This window comes from Artemia franciscana, chromosome 9 (genome assembly GCF_032884065.1).
Source record: "Artemia franciscana chromosome 9, ASM3288406v1, whole genome shotgun sequence".
Lineage (NCBI taxonomy): Eukaryota > Metazoa > Arthropoda > Branchiopoda > Anostraca > Artemiidae > Artemia > Artemia franciscana.
This window is the reverse complement of record NC_088871.1, coordinates 22,002,701-22,019,212: the sequence shown is the minus strand read 5'-3', so window position 1 is coordinate 22,019,212 and position 16,512 is coordinate 22,002,701. Positions and strand designations below refer to the sequence as shown.

The following is a 16,512-nucleotide window of genomic DNA, read 5'->3' as shown; positions in this document are numbered from 1 at the left end:
GTTTTACTGCTGATGATGAACACTGCATATGTGTTCGAAATATCCAGTTAAAAATTTTTATATCTGTTCACTGTCGATTAAAAGTTTTCATCCCTATTTTGAACTGTTATAGTTTCGTCATGGAAAGGCAGTGTGGTCTTCGCAGTTATCTACAAATGAATTAAAAATAGCATCGTCGAAATCTGCCTATAATACAACATAAGTAGCTGTCATGCTTTATGAGACTCCTCTAAAGAAGTTAAAGCTGATCAGTGACTAACCAAATACAATATTATAAACATAACTAACCCAAAGACTCCTTAGGTTTCTTTGAAAACAACATTCGTTGATGAAATCTACGTTGTATTAGAGGCAAGCAAGGTTGAATGACTTAAATGTGACCACGTGAAATGACTTAAATAAATAACGTCTAATATGGTTATCTTGATACTACAAGACCAGTTGAGCTCTCCTTTTGTATCATTTTTAGATTTTAATGAAATTTTTTTATGATCCTGATTTTCCTGGGCTTAAAAAGGTAACAATCCATCTTCTAGAGTCTCGTCAACTTAGTTAAGAGTCTAGTTTATCCCTTTGGTAATCTTGTTTCTAGGGTAATACCTCAGCTCTAAAACAGTGCCTGATTTTGGACAACTATTTTGTAAAAAAAAAAAAAAAAAAAGGAGTAAAATCATATTAGCAATTCGTTTTCTACATGTAAACCTTAGAAATGTTACCTGGTGAAGCATGAAATTAGTTGACACATAATTTATTTACTCAGGGTATAGGGTACAAAGGATGGGGTACAAAGACAGGGAGTAGGGTTCATGATGAATAAGAAGCTGCTAAGTTTTGTTTACGCTGGAAAGGTATTAGTAATAGAATAATAATCACTCATTTTATGACTAACAAGTTCAGGGTATCAGTTATAGTCGTATACGCCCCTACAGAACCAACTGACAGAGATACCGGTGACTCAGATGAATTTAACTTACAGTTACAAGAGCAAATCGACAGGATCCCAGGTAGAAATATGGTGTTTTTATTAGAAAATTTTAAATCCCAGATCGGTAGAAATAGGGATAGATGGTTTCTATCCTATTTCAAATCAAGAGTAAATTTGGTTTAGGAAAAGAAAACAGTAATGGACACAGATTGCTGCATGTTTGTAGGTATAACAATCTAGTTATAACCAAAGAAGTGTTTGACATAAAATGGCCCATAAGTTAACAGGGTTTTAACGTGATCGTAAGACAGAACAACTTGTTTATTATGTCGTTGTAAACCGAATAGTGGCATGATCAATACAAGATATTTTAGGGTATATAGGAGAGCTGTTATTCATTTTAAAACTAAAGATGACCATCTAATAGCATATAGGGTTAATTTAAAGCTGAAATTTTGGAAGGGTTATGAAGTTATGATGTGGGTAGACTCCAGAATGACAATTGTGAGAGAAACTTTCAAGAAACAGTTGAATACTAAACTTGAGAGTTTTAAGATTTGACAATGTTGAAGATGGTTGAAATAATAAAAAAAAAAACAATTTGTGAAGTTGCTGATGGTTACTTAGGGAAAAAAATATAAGACCGCAGCTAGAATATTAGTGAGAAACTTGTATGTTTAATAGAGAGGAGAAGGGGTTTGTGTAAGAATTATCTGAGTGATAGATCGTATGAAATCAAAAAGAATGCTAACAAAGTGGAGAAAGCTCTAAAATATGAACTAAGGAGGTGTGAAGTGGAGGCCATGGATAAAATTGCCAAGTATCTCGAAGATGTAACTAGATGGCATAATAGTAAATTATTGTACTGGCATGTTAATAAATTGAGAGGGAGTAGCTTATCTGGACTTGTCCCAGTTAAAGATAGGAATGAAGCCACTGTTAGTGATAAGGAAAGAGTTAAAGAGGGATGAGCGGAACATTTTGAGTATGTGCTAAACAAAGATACAATTGCAGGAAAAGATATAGAGGAAACTGAAAAAGTTTAAGGTACCTTGGATGTGAAGAAAGATTTATTCTGTTGGGGAAAAATAGCGACAATGCTAAAAGGTATAAAAAATAATAATGCTCCAGGTTCTGATAGTGTGTATATGGGTTTTTTAAATATGGTGGCTTTGATATTAGAAATAAGTTACTGAAGATTATGAACATGATTTAAAAAAAAGAGAAGTGCCTAATAATTTAAAAAAAAACTTAATTAAATCACTGTATAAGGAAGGTGATAAGAGTGAGTTTCGCAATTATCGAGGCATTAGTCTGGTCTCTGTAGGTAGCAATTTACTTAGTACTATGATACTTTTTAGACTGAGAGATGTTGTAGACAAATTTTTAAGAGAAGAACAGTTCGGTTTTAGAAAAGATAGAAGGTGTGTCGATGAAATTTTCACTCTTAGGTTAGGCACTTTAGAAGTGCCTGAGTTGTCAAACATCTTTGGTCCTCACTTATCGATTATGATCTGGTGTTCGATTCTGCTGATAGAATAGCTTTAGCGAAGGTCTTATCCTTGTATGGTATTAAATAAAAAAAACAAGTTTTTTTAACTGAAAGTAAGGAGCGACATTAAAACTTAAAACGAACAGAAATTACTTCGTATATGAAAGAGGCTGCTTCCTCATCAACGCCTTTCTCTTTACGCTAAAGTTTGACTCTTTCTCTCAATTCTTCTTTTTAAAACAGTAAAAAACTTTAGCGTAAAGAGCGGGGCGTTGATGAGGAAGCAGCCTCTTTCATATGCGAAGTAATTTCTGTGCGTTTTAAGTTTTAATGTCGCTCCTTACTTTCAGTTAAAAAAACTTTTTTTTTTATTTAATTTCTGAACGTTTTTGAATCAATGCATGTTTTGATTTTGGCTCTCCGCAGAGGAATAATCAAAACGAAATTTGCATATTTTTTTTTTGGCTTAATGGCTTTCTCATAATTTTGATCGAATGATTTTGAGAAAAAAAGAGCGGGGGACGAAACCTAGTTGCCCCCCGATTTTTTGGTTAATTAAAAAGGCAACTAGAACTTTTAATTTTTTACGAATCTTTTTATTGGTAAAAGATTTACGTAACTTATAAATTATCTTACGTAAAGAACTTTTGTATTCTCATGTTTTATTACATATATGAGGGGATTCGCCCCATCGTCAGTACCTCGCTCTTTACACTAAAGCTTAAATTTTATCCCAATTCATTAAGAATGACCCCCTGAATCACAAAAGCCGTAGAATAAGTAGTTGAAATTACTGAAAATACTTTAGCGTAAAGAGCGAGGTATTAGAAGGAGGTGAGCCCCTCATATGGGTAATAATTTCTGTTTGTTTTAAGTTTTATTGCTGTTCCTTACTTCCAGCTGAAAAAGCTTTTTCACTTTTATTTTTTAATTGTTTTTTTTTTTTTTAATAATGCTAGTAGCCTATATCCTACTCTCCCTTCATGGAAATTTTCTTCTCCCATTACAAATTCTCTAAGGAAAGTTCCCCCAGCATATCCCCCTCTTCTCAACCCCTCCCCCAAACCAAAAAAATCCTCCTGAAAACGCCTGTATACTTCCCAATAACCATTACTATATGTAAGCACAGGTCAAAGTTTGTAACTTGTTGCCCCTCCCACGGGGACTGTGGAGGAGTAAGTCGTCCCCAAAGACATAGTTATAAGGTTTTTCGACTACGCTGAATAAAATGGCTATCTCGGAATTTTGATCCGTTGACTTTGGGAAAATAATTAGCGTGGGAGGGGGCCTAGGTGCCCTCCAATTTTTTTGGTCACTTAAAAAGGGCACTAGAACTTTTCATTTCCGTTAGAATGAGCCCTCTTGCAACATTCTAGGACATCCTGGTCGATACGATCACCCCTGGGAAAAAGAAAAAAAAAAAAAAAAAAAAAAAAAAAAACAAATAAACACGCATCCGTGATCTGCCTTCTGGCAAAAATGCAAAATTCCACAATTTTGTAGATAGGTGCTCGAAACTTCTACAGTAGGGTTCTCTGATACGCTGAATCTGATGCTGTGATTTTCGTTAAGATTCTATGACTTTTAGGGGGCGTTTCCCCCTATTTTCTAAAATAACGTAAATTTTCTCAGGCTCGTAACTTTTGATGGGTAAGACTAAACTTGATGAAACTTATATATTTAAAACCAGCATTAAAATGCGATTCTTTTGATGTAGCTATTGGTATCAAAATTCCATTTTTTAGAGTTTTGGTTACTATTGAGCCGGGTCGCTCCTTACTACAGTTTGTTACCACGAACTGTTTGATACCAGACAAACAAATTAGAATAGTTAGTGCTTTGTACGAGAACACTGCTGCGGTTAAGGCAGGAAATGAGGTTAGCAGCTGGTTTCGTATTAATTCAGGAGTTAAGCAGGGTTGTGTTCTATCCCTTTTTGTATGGATCATTTTAATGGACTTCGTCTTGAGGAGCACAGGAAAGGCAATAGGAGACCACGGAATCAAATGGGGAGGAGAAGCTCTCCTGGACTTAGATTGTGCTTATGATTTAAGTATCCTAGATGAAAGGATGAGCAAAATGAATGAGCTTTTAGAGGTTTTGCGAGTTCAGAGTGCTAGAATAGGTTCAAAACTTGTGTTAAAAGTGAAGATGAAAAGGTGATGCTGGGTAAAGAAAAGTTTAATCAGGTGGGCAGCTTCACTTACCTTGGTAGTATTGTTAGTAAAGACGGCGGCAGCAGTGAAAATGTTAAAAGTAGAATAGCCAAGACTCAGGGCTTTTTTTCACAGTTAAACAAAAAACTTGGAAGAATAGGAAGATAAGTCTGCAAACTGAGATTAGAATATTGGAAGCTACAGTGAAGGCAGTGGTTAAATATGCTTCTGAAACCTGGGCGTTCCGGAAAGTGGATGAAGATTTGCTAGATATATTCCATAGAAATTGCCTAAGGAATGTAATGTTCTGGGTACCCAGCTGACTGACCGTATTTCAAACAGTAGGCTGTACAAAAAATTTGGTTCAATTGCGCTTTCTAAGGCTATAGTGAGAGAAAGGTTGAGAAGGCTAGGGCACGTTCTGTGGATGAAGGATGATATATTAACGAAGATTGTCCTTTTCGACCAACCGTCTAGGGCTAAACGGAAAGCAGTTCGTCCTCGTTTGGGGTAGGAGAATGTCATATGTAAAGGTTTAAAGGAAATGGGAACTTCCTGGGAGGATTTAAAGAGGGAGGCTTTGAATAAATTGGGATGGAAGAGGAGCGTGCTTGGCTGTGTTGGCCTCAGGCGACTTGGTGCTACGGTGAGTTATTAGTTGTAGCAGTAGTAAATCACAAAGATAGTTTGAGAAAATTATTAATAGCTCAATACTAGATGTAAATAACAACGATAGTCTGAGAAAAATTATTAATAGTTCAATACTAGATCAACACCGTGGCCTCTAAAAGCGTCTAGCGGCGAGATGTATATATATATATATATATATATATATATATATATATATATATATATATATATATATATATATATATATATATATATATATATATATATATATATATATATATATATATATATATATATATATATAACCGACATAAATATTAACAGATATTAACATAAACAGAAGTCAGAAGTTCAGAAAAACAGTGATTTCCTATGTAAATCCATTGGTCTAATCCTTTATATCTCCATCAAGGTTTTTTTCTGCTAGTCAGTTGAATGGATAGTTATTAATCTTTTTCTAATCTAGAAAAAAGTAGAAACAACTCAATCCTAAAAATGATAAGGGCCTCAATTTTAAAATGTTACTTAGACTTACAATTCTGCGTTATCGGGGTCTGCACTCCAGTTAATAAAATTTTCCTTTGCTTTTTCTACGCATGGAGCGAAATTCGTTCCACATGCAATTCTAACAGCAATCGTTCTTAAGAATAAATCCAAATGTTTATCCATAGGATCTTCATTGAAGTCGTACAATTCATATAAATGTAAAGCCAAGCTTCGAATATGGTCCTGAAACAGAAAAGCACTTCTGTGAACTGGAAATACGAAAAATATAAATACTGGGGGTTTAAGACAACCATTTTCTTTACACCGTTAAAAACTTTAACTCACTATGCACTGGTACTTATTTTTGTGTTTTATAATTACGTGGCAATATTGTTTTTTTAAATACTTATTTATTTCACTCAGAAGTAGTTATCCTTTCTGTAGTTTTTCTATGCTATTGCTGCCTTACTTTGAATATTTTTTTTTAGTTTCCTGTTGGATGACGATGAGATATATCTTTGCTTTTTGTAGCCTACCCATTGTTTTACTAGTTTATTTGTAACATTATTTTAAATTTGCTCATTGTGATTGCTCATCAGATCAGAAATCAGAAAATAATTATGCAATGAAAAACTTTTATATTTGTTCTGGCCTTTTCATTTTGTTGCTACTTTATTTTAACTCTGCATATATTTTGGTGTTGATCTAGTGAGTACTTGCAAAATGAAAATAAAACGAGTTTAAAATTAAACAAAGAGACCTACTAGGAAGCATGGCAAACTGTTCAGAAATAGACCTCAAGTATCTCTCTGAGAAATAACTACATCACCATCTAGCCTTACCCAAAAAGAATCATGAGACTAAATACCGTACTGTTATGCATAAGCGAGTTCAGTCCACTTTATCGCGAAATCGAGTAATGGGTACCATCTAGAACCATTTTTTCTGCGTCGATTGGTCTATTTGATAAGTTTATCAGTCCATGTATTTCGAAGCTAGAGATTTTGCATTTACGTACCTAGTCTCATTTTAGCCATTTCTAAATTAAGCATAAACGTGTTCAGTCCATTTTAACTTACTTCCCCGGTCTGAGCCCGTTTATGAAATTTGATTATTTAAACAATATGGGACTGAGTACATCTAGTTTTGTCAGCATCATTAGTGTTGTAGTGAAGAAAAAGAAAGTATCAAATACTGTTTCAGAGATTATGTTTAGGCAAACACACAGGTTGGCAAACACTTCAGCATATTTTGAGAGCTAGGTGTCAAGCAGATTAGAAGTTTTTCAGCGAGATGTCTGCCTATAGCAACGAAATATAGTTTGGAAAAGAGCTGCCTTACAAGATAGTGGTGGTGACCTGGGGTTAGTCTTGTGGTGTTAGCCTAAAGATATGCATGTTATCTAAATAGAAACTAAGAGAGGATAGAACTCGGGAAAGGTTCCAATAATTTTTAAATATCATTTGCCAGATGAACAAGGTAAAAAACATAAGGTTTGCAAGAAGTGTTTTATGGCAGCTTTTTGCTTGACAAGTAGAGCTTGGAAATGTAAAAGGTCAGATAAAGGCATTATATCTTCTACTCCTCCAAGAGAATCAAATAATGAAACGTTCTTAGAAATACTGGAAGAAATAAAACAACATATACGGAGTGTCTCAGCTTACGAATTCCATTATTCAAGACATAGCACTTCGAGACATTATCTCCCTTCTAATTTGAGCATCCACAAGATGTATGATCTGAATGTTGAAGCCCGGATAACTGCTGTAGAGGAATTTGAAAACCCTGCTGTCTTTAAGAGAATTTCTTATAATCATTTCAACCTTAGTTTTACTGCACCAACAGAGGATTTTTCTGCCGTCTGCCACCGGTCAGAAACCAGTAAATAACCAGTCAGAACAGAAAAAGTCTCCCATAATTCTACTTTCACCGATGATAACTAATTTAAAAAAGCAGATATAGCATCAGCAAAATTAGTGAGGAAAAACGAGAGGTATGGTACTTTGACCTGCCACAGTGCATACTGACACCAAATCTTAAAACAAAATTTGATTTCTATAAATGGCAGCTTGAACCTACAATCTCACAGTTCATGTTATTTCTCATAAAGAAATACGGTCCATTACCGACCTCTAGCATAAAGCAATATTGGGACAAAGGGGCAAGTGAGGTGGCACCAAGCATGTTCCTCAGCCTATCTAATCTTCCTCGGTCTTTAGAAACTCTGACACCTTATTCTAATACCTATGGCTCACAGAACAGAAATATGTTTGTATTGATAATATTTTGTTACTACACATCTCACTTAGCTAGTAACATCCTGCCACATTTTGATCCGGAATTCCTATAGCGAGGTCATACCCACTCAGAGTGTGACACTGGTAATGCCCAGATTGAAAAGACAAAAGAAAACATCTGATATTCCTGTCAAAATCCCATGAGATAGGGCCAACGTTGTGCGGTGTACAAGAAATGAACTACCAATGGGCTGCATATGAAATGAAGAAAGAAGAATTACCTGACAGGGGCGAATTTTTTAAACAGGTATGCACCAAACTTGTTTTTTTTACAAGTTTGAGTAAAAGAGTTGACAACATTCAAAGTATTCGAATAGTTTTGAACTATGTATAGCAAAAGTATTCTTTAGAACAAGAAAATTACTTTTGCCTTTTTAGTCCATTTGTAAACCGTAGTTTTTTTAAAAGTTTTAAAAGTATTTTCGTGACTAGACATATATGAGAAACATTTTGGAATTCTGAAGTTTCAAACAAACATAGAAGAGGAAGAGCCTTTAGAGTATGAGCTTGCAAAAAGAGGAAAGACAATAACAAAAGTGATGGGACCCAAATATGCAAACGGGAAATCCATCTGTAAATCAAAATACGACGATATTATGTGACTGTTGCCACTACTTGATGAAGAGTATCATTCGTCTTATAATGACCTCATATACACCACTTCATCAGTAGACTTCCTGACTGAGAAATTAGAGTCCGTTGGAGCGCTGTGAGCCTGATACTTCTTGCTCCTATACTTTCTGGCTTGTTCTCATACTTTATACTCGATACTGATTTTCGGCTCTTGGTATTTTTACTTTTGCTTATTATAAAGAATAAAAACCAGCAGACTAAACACGTTTGTGAGATCTATTCTTCCTATTTCGGGTAAAATCACATTTTGCTTAAAGGTATTCACTCCATTTCTTATAAACAGCAAGCAATAGACTAATTACAACATCTTCACAAGAAAAGCAGGTAAAGTTTGCCCGGATAAGTATTTCAAAAGGCCTTTCAAGCGTATTTCGATTTTTCTGAATTTTTTAAGCTTATTTTCTCTCTCCTGTAAAATTTGAAAAAGTGGACTGAGAACGTTTATGCATTACGGTGCGGAATATAAAATCTATATAATAATATTGATTGTATTTCTTACCCCTATTCTTAGTCTTGTTTGACACAGAGTTCAAGGCAAATTAACTACGCTCCCCAAAATGGAGCAATTGTTGGGGCCTAAACTTTGTGTATATGTTTTTTAACTAGCGTATTCTGCAAACTAACCTAGTCCATCTAGTATAAAATATTGATTTGTTTATTTTAAAAACTTTAGTTTGATCCCCAATAAACTTATGACACGTTTCTACTTAACTTCTTACAGAAACATGGCAAGAACCACGTGGCTGCTGCCTGCACACCTCGTATAATGGAGGAATCAAATTTTTCAGGCGACGATAAAATCTAATTTGATGGTGCAATCGTTTAGATAAAAATACCTAATAACTCCACATGACACAGAAACTTTTTTTTATACATAGATCAGTGATATACGAGATACTACGAGTTATCATGAGGTGTGTCTTACTTATTTCGCCATGTAAATATTAGAGATGCAATTTTGTCACCAGACGACGCAGCATTTAAAACTCTATCAGGCACATATAAAAAGTCATTTTTGGTAAAAACAAATTTCATTATACGAGGTATGCACACAGCAGCCGCGCAATGAGAATTCAAGGAAACTTTTTTTTATACACAGCAAAAGAAAAAAGACGTTTTCCATTGGCGGATTCATTTGGCGTTCCATCTTTTAAATGTCAAATGAAAACATGAATTTAAATCTTTAATTAGATACAACCTTTACTAGATATGAATAAAGTGTTTTCGAATAGTTCTAATCTCTTTGGGCAATGCTCAGCGTCCAGGACACTAGTAATTTCTATTTCTAATCAAATCCCATTTTGATTCGCGAAAGTTTCCTCTCATCAGTATTTCAAATTTTAAGAAGGCATACATTTAGAAGGGCTCCAGCTTCAGTTCCTGATAATAAATTTCGAAGTCTATCAAAGTTGTTATCTGCTGTTTCCCAAGGAAGCCAATCGAATTCATTCTTCAAATAGCTTGTTAGATCCATTGCTCGTTTGTAAGTCTGATTTAAGTAATCTGCACTAGCCAAGTTCAAAGCATCGTCAACAATTTGGGCTCTGTTCATGACGTCAATTTTTGTGTGATTGGTTTGTAGTTGAACCTGAATAAGGTCCCAGTTTATTTCATCATAATCCACGCGGTAGTATCCTAAAATAACATTGAAAGTTAGGAGTTCGTCAACTAATACAAATTAAGCTTCCTATTATTATTACAGGTGTGTAGAGAGTGAGGGAAAATCTTTTGGTGTGTATATTCTTAAAATTGTAAGTTCTTTAGGATTTTCCTCTTTATGTCGTACAATTTATTTATAAGTAGTTTTCCTTTTTGTCGTTTTAATTTCTCCCTCCCAAACTATTTTCTCACGAATTTACTCATTTTTTACTTGCCTACACTAAATATAAATCATTACTAGCAATTGGTAATTTAGGAAGTATCACGGCTCCGTACAAGATACGTAACAAAGATTAAAAAATCAAAGGTATGGATAGTAAAGTTTTGAATTATTGGCAAAATTCTTCCTGTAGTACTATCTTAAAATAAAATGCTATTGCCAATTAATAAACCAACTTTTGATTAATCAATTAACCAACCAATCATGGTGATTGCAAAGGAGTGTGTGTAAAAACTTAAACCTTTCCATGGAACTCTGCTCTTTGCAAAATTTATGAATTTGGAAAACAAAATTGTTTCTATAAATTTAGGTCAGGATGGAAGTATAAAGAGGGAATAAATAGAATTTTGGAGAATTTAATACCGATCCATGCCTATTCTGAATTATAAATTAAACTCGTACTCACGACTTGAATTTGGATTACAGCTGTTCCACAACTTAAAAGACTGTTTAATTAATTTTTTTGAGACTTCCAAACTAAGTGTTGAGATTTTGAGTTCAGTTCCTAAAAAGGGTCTATTATGGTATTTATTTATAGAAACTTTTTCTGCAGTAGAATTTTTTCTCGAAATAAAGATTATTTTCAGTAAAGTGTAAATAATGTTCTAATCTTTAGAAGGCAAAGGCTTATTTGTGGTAGTTTCTCCTCGCTTTGATTTTGACTTGATTATTTATTATAACATTAATCCCAACTTATGGTATATTTTCTTTTGGGAAAGGATTTCACTTACTTTCTGTTCATCTTCGGTCTAATGTAGCTCTTAACTTTTCTCTGAAAAACTTTTTTGGTTGAAATATTTAGAATTTTTTTTTAAATTGGCATAGTTTTTTTCATTGGTTAATTTAACGTATGAAAACAAAGAAAATAATAAATGAAAAGAGAAAAAACAAATAGATGAAAAATAAGGATTTTATCAGCCAGTAGCAAAATATGAAAAACAAGCAAATATTTCGACAAGGACCTCCGCCAAGTCGTCCTCGGTGTTCAAAAAAAAAGAAAAGAGGAAAAAAAGAAACAAAGAAGAAACAACAGCAAAATCTAACCTTTTTAAGTGAACTGCACGAGAGGAAAAAAGACATTGAATCAAATAACAAAAACCAACTTGAAATCAATGAAAGAGAAGTTACCAATTAGATTGAATAAATATCCTTTGCCTTGCAACAGATTTCGCCTGTCTGCAATTTCAGTTTTCTTTAGATATGCGGACAGGTTGTCTTAAATTAGACTGGGTGAAAATAGTCTTAGAGTCTTTTAATATTAAATTATTATAAATTGGGCTTAAGGAAATATCTTCCGTGTCTCTACTTATAGCCAAATTTCTATTTATATGTTTTTTTTATCTCAATTGCCTCTTTAAAAGATTGCGGTAGGCCATTTACGGTAGATATTCAAGTTGCCTCTTCAAAAAGAACTAAATGGTCAGGATTTTCATATATATGCTGGGCCAGAGCTGAATCAAAGTTGTCATTTTTATTTTCCAATCTCAGGGACTTCTCTATTGAAATTTTGTGTTCTTGCAATCGTTCCCCTAGCTGTTGATGGGTCCTCCCAATGTAAAATTTTCCACATGAACACGGGACTCTGTAGACACCACTACCTAGTATAGGGTCCGTTTTATCCTTTCCCGAGTTGAAAAAATGTTCAACTTTTTGTTCAGTTTTGAAAGAAACAGAGAGATTATGTTTTTTTTAAATTTTTCCAAGTTTGTCGCTGAGTTTCGAGACGTATGGTAATGTAGTGAAAATACGATGATGTATGGTAGTGTAGTTTTCACTACATTACCATACGTCTCGAAACTCAGCGACAAACTTGGAAAAAAAACATAAACTCTCTGTTCCTTTCAAAACTGAACAAAAAGTTGAACATTTTTTCAACTCGGGAAAGTCTACAGAGTCCCGTGTTCATGTGGAAAATTTTACATTGGAAGGACCAGTCAACAACTAGGGGAACGATTGCAAGAACACAAAATTTCAATAGATAAGTCCCTGAGATTGGAAAATAAAAATGACAACTTTGATTCAACTCTGGCCCAGCATATATACGAAAATCCTGACCATTTAGTTCTTTTTGAAGAGGCAACTTTAATATCTATCGTAAATGGCCTACCGCAATCTTTTAAAGAGGCAATTGAGATAAAAAAAAAACATATAAATAGAAATTTGGCTATAAATAGAGACACGGGAGATATTTCCTTAAGCCCAATTTATAATAATTTAATATTAAAAGACTCTATGAATATTTTTGCCCAGTCTAATTTAAGACAATCTGTCGGCATATCTAATGAAAACCGAAATTGTAGACAGGCGAAATCTGTTGCAAGGCAAAGGATACTTATTCAATCTAATTGGTAACTTCTCTTTCATTGATTTCAAGTTGGTTTTTGTTGTTTGATTCAATGTCTTTTTTCCTCTCGTGCAGTTCACTTAAAAAGGTTAGATTTTGCTGTTGTTTCTTCTTTGTTTCTTTTTTTTCCTCTTTCTTTTTTTTGAGCACTGAGGACGACTTGATGGAGGTCCTTGTCGAAATATTTGCTTTTTTTTCATATTTTGCTACTGGCTGATAAAATCCTCGTTTTTCACCTACTGGTTTTTTCTCTTTTCATTTATTATTTCCTTTCTTTGTTTTCATACGTCATGCATAGCCAGTATGGTCTCACAACGTATTTACATTGGTTAATAAAAGAATATTTAAATTTTTTTTTTGGTTTTTACTTAAAAGAATCCAGATTTTGACTTACTATTAATTATGTTGGACAAAATTTTGCACCTATTTATAATAATAGTTTTACTTTAATTCTTTGAATTGATAAGGAATAATATTCAAATTATTGGGTTGAAAATCTGTAGAAATTTTCGGTTTCTACATGGCTCACAGAATTCTACCCCTAGGATTTTACAACCTTGAGCATTAAAAAATATTAATTGACTATTCCCCTCCACATTCCTGGAAGTTTTAACTTAATTCCCTTCATAGTTTTTAAGGTATTACATATACACCTTTTTAATAACCATGGATGCATATTGTGCATCTTAATTTGTTTCAGTTCCGGAATCAACATGCTTACGACTTTGACTTAACGCTCTTGGCCGTTCCTTGGATATTGCAGATATACCCTTAGGACAAAACTGGATGCAGATATTTTTTTTTATTATTTTAATGTAACATCCCATAGTATTACTCTAAAATCCAGAGTAATACTCTGAATATTTCCTAAGATATTGCTTAGATATTTTTTTAATAATCTAGGTTCACATAGCTTATCTTGATTTAGTTTTATACCCCACTTAATTTTTCCTGAAAATGTCAACTCTATACCACGTTCCATTCCTAAGACATTGACAACGTAGATGCATTTAAAACTTTTTTGATTTGCTTCGATGTCGGTAATCTAATATTAAATTGGATTATCTGTAACAATGAGTACCAAAAAACGTATATGTATAATCTATAACAAATCAAAAGCTGGTCAACCTTTCGGAGTCAATTTCCATATAACTTGTGAAACATTCATGTGATTTTCTGTTTCTTTTGTTCTTGGAAACACAAAAATGGATGAAGGGGAAGAATATATTATATAAAATTTAGAGACCATTTACGAAACTGTGGTAGCAAGCATGGGGAAAAAAAATAGGGAAAAGAATGGAGCTAAACAACTAAGACTTTGGAAGGCTGGTAAGATAACCGGGACTTGTAGTTAAAATTCATGTGGGGGGGGGGGGGTCAAGTGATTTCTATGGCATGATCTGGTGTCTTAAAACACAAAAAAACTGAAAAATCACGTAAATTCACAACTCTTTCTTAAAACGAATTTTTGCAATAGGGGTGTTATTATAATGACAGCAAATCCTTTTTGGCAGAAGGATATATATATATATATATATATATATATATATATATATATATATATATATATATATATATATATATATATATATGAATTTGATTGCAGTAAATAGTTGTAAGAATAAAATAAGGTTTAACAGGACGTTTAAGAAGAGGTTGGAGCCTCCTAATAGTCTTACCAAATACTTTGTGGTTGCAAATTATCCAGCTGTTGGGTTCGTCAATTATATCAGTGTACACAGCTGGCTCAGATGAATTAGACAGCCAGCGCCTCTTTAAGGAAGAATTGTTGCTAAAATCTTGAATGAATGTTAGTGGTACATGCCAATAATATTCCTCTGCCCCTTCGAACTGAGCCGATATGAACCTTTTCTGAAATTAAAAAAGAAACAACTTAGTGAGTCAACATGTATTTAAGACAAAATAAAGTTTCAAAACATCCAACCACTTTGATAAAAATAACTTTCATTTTGGCACATGCTCGGCATAAACAACATTGCTAATTGTCGCAGTGCCACCTATCAAGTCACTCTGCTGATTAGAAGATTATTAATCCAATGCCTATTGTTTCTATCTTGATAATAAAGCCTATCCACCTTGTTCGTCAGTTATTGCAAACCCGTTTATAAGATATTTAAATTCTACATTGTATTCCGATAACTGCTACAGTTAGATACAAAGCAGCTTAACTGAAACTAAAACTGATAAAAAGCTTTAAGAGATAAAACAGAAGATCAATTTTAGGGTAGAGAGGCTGATTTTGTTCTAAGATTTTTGATGTTCCTTGGCAATCGAGCATATTTAAAGGTTTTCATTAGTTGCCATAATATTGCATCGTTCAATTCCATATTTAACTGCATCATTATAATGTTATTTTCAACTCTTTCTTTTTTTGTAAGTAAACTTTCAAGGGCTTTTGGAAGGAAATAAAAACCAAACATCTAGAATTAATGCAAGTAAAATACAGGGAACCGTAGGTATCTTACAAAAATTTCAAAAACAGGTGAAAATTGATAAGACAGAAACTTTAATGTCCAGAGTTGTTGTTACATACAGGAACGGTCCTCCTCCGTCCTAAACTAATCAAAACCTCTCTCTTTACACTCTCCCAAGAAGTTATAGTCTCCATTAAATCCTTCCTTACGATCTTCTTTTAAATTAAATGAAAAAAAAACAAGTTTTTTTTAACTGAAAGTAAGGAGCGACATTAAAACTTAAAACGAACAGAAATTACTTCGTATATGAAAGGGGCTGCTTCCTCATCAACGCTCCGCTCTTTACGCTAAAATTTGACTCTTTCTTTCACCTCTTCTCTTTAAAACAGTAAAAACCTTTAGCGTAAAGAGCAGGGCGTTGATGAGGAAGCAGCCCCTTTCATATACGAAGTAATTTCTGTTCGTTTTAAGTTTTAATGTCGCTCCTTACTTTCAGTTAAAAACACTTGTTTTTTTTTATTTAATTTCTGAACGTTTTTGAATCAATGCATGTTTCGATTTTGGCTCTCCGCAGAGGAATCATTAAAACGAAATTTGTATATTTATCTTTTTGGCTAAATGGCTTTCTCATAGTTTTGATCGAATCATTTTGAGAAAAAAAGGAGCGGGGGAGGAAGCCTAGTTGCCCTCCGATTTTTTGGTTACTTAAAAGGGCAACTAGAACTTTTAATTTTTTACGAATGTTGTTATTAGCAAACGTAACTTATAAATTAGCTTACGTACCGAACTTTTGTATTCTCATGTTTTTATTACATATATATAGGGGTTAACCCCCACGTCAGTACCTCGCTCTTTACACTAGAGCTTAAATTTTGTCCCAATTCATTAAGAATGACCCCTGAATCACAAAAGTCGTAGAATAAATAGTAGAAATTACTAAAAATACTTTAGCATAAAGAGCGAGGTATTAGGAGGAGGTGAGCCCCTCATATGCGGAATAATTTCTGTTCGTTTTAAGTTTTAATGTTGCTCCTTACTTCCAGTTGAAAAACTTTTTCATATTTATTTTTTCATTGTGTTTTTTAAAGAATGCTAGAAAATCCTGCGCTCCCTTCATGGGAATTTTATTCCCCCATGACAAATTCCTCCATGGAAAGTTCCCCCAACATATCCCCTCTTCTCAACCCCTCCTCCAAACCAAAAAATCTCCCTAAAAACGTCTGTACACTTCCCAA

At 33.7% G+C, this 16,512-nt stretch overlaps 1 protein-coding gene across 4 annotated transcripts in view; it reads right to left on the bottom strand.

Annotated features, from left to right (window-relative positions):
* LOC136031145 (aminopeptidase N-like) overlaps positions 1-16,512 on the bottom strand; it is a 102,649-nt gene that overhangs the window by 8,783 nt on the left and 77,354 nt on the right. For all 4 annotated transcript variants that reach the window (XM_065710466.1, XM_065710467.1, XM_065710464.1 and 1 more), the window contains exons 12-14: positions 14,522-14,714; positions 9,974-10,254; positions 5,739-5,932 (exon numbers count right to left, since the gene is read on the bottom strand). In XM_065710466.1, the coding sequence (XP_065566538.1) occupies positions 5,739-5,932; positions 9,974-10,254; positions 14,522-14,714 (668 nt within the window). The remainder of the gene's footprint in view (positions 1-5,738; positions 5,933-9,973; positions 10,255-14,521; positions 14,715-16,512) is intronic.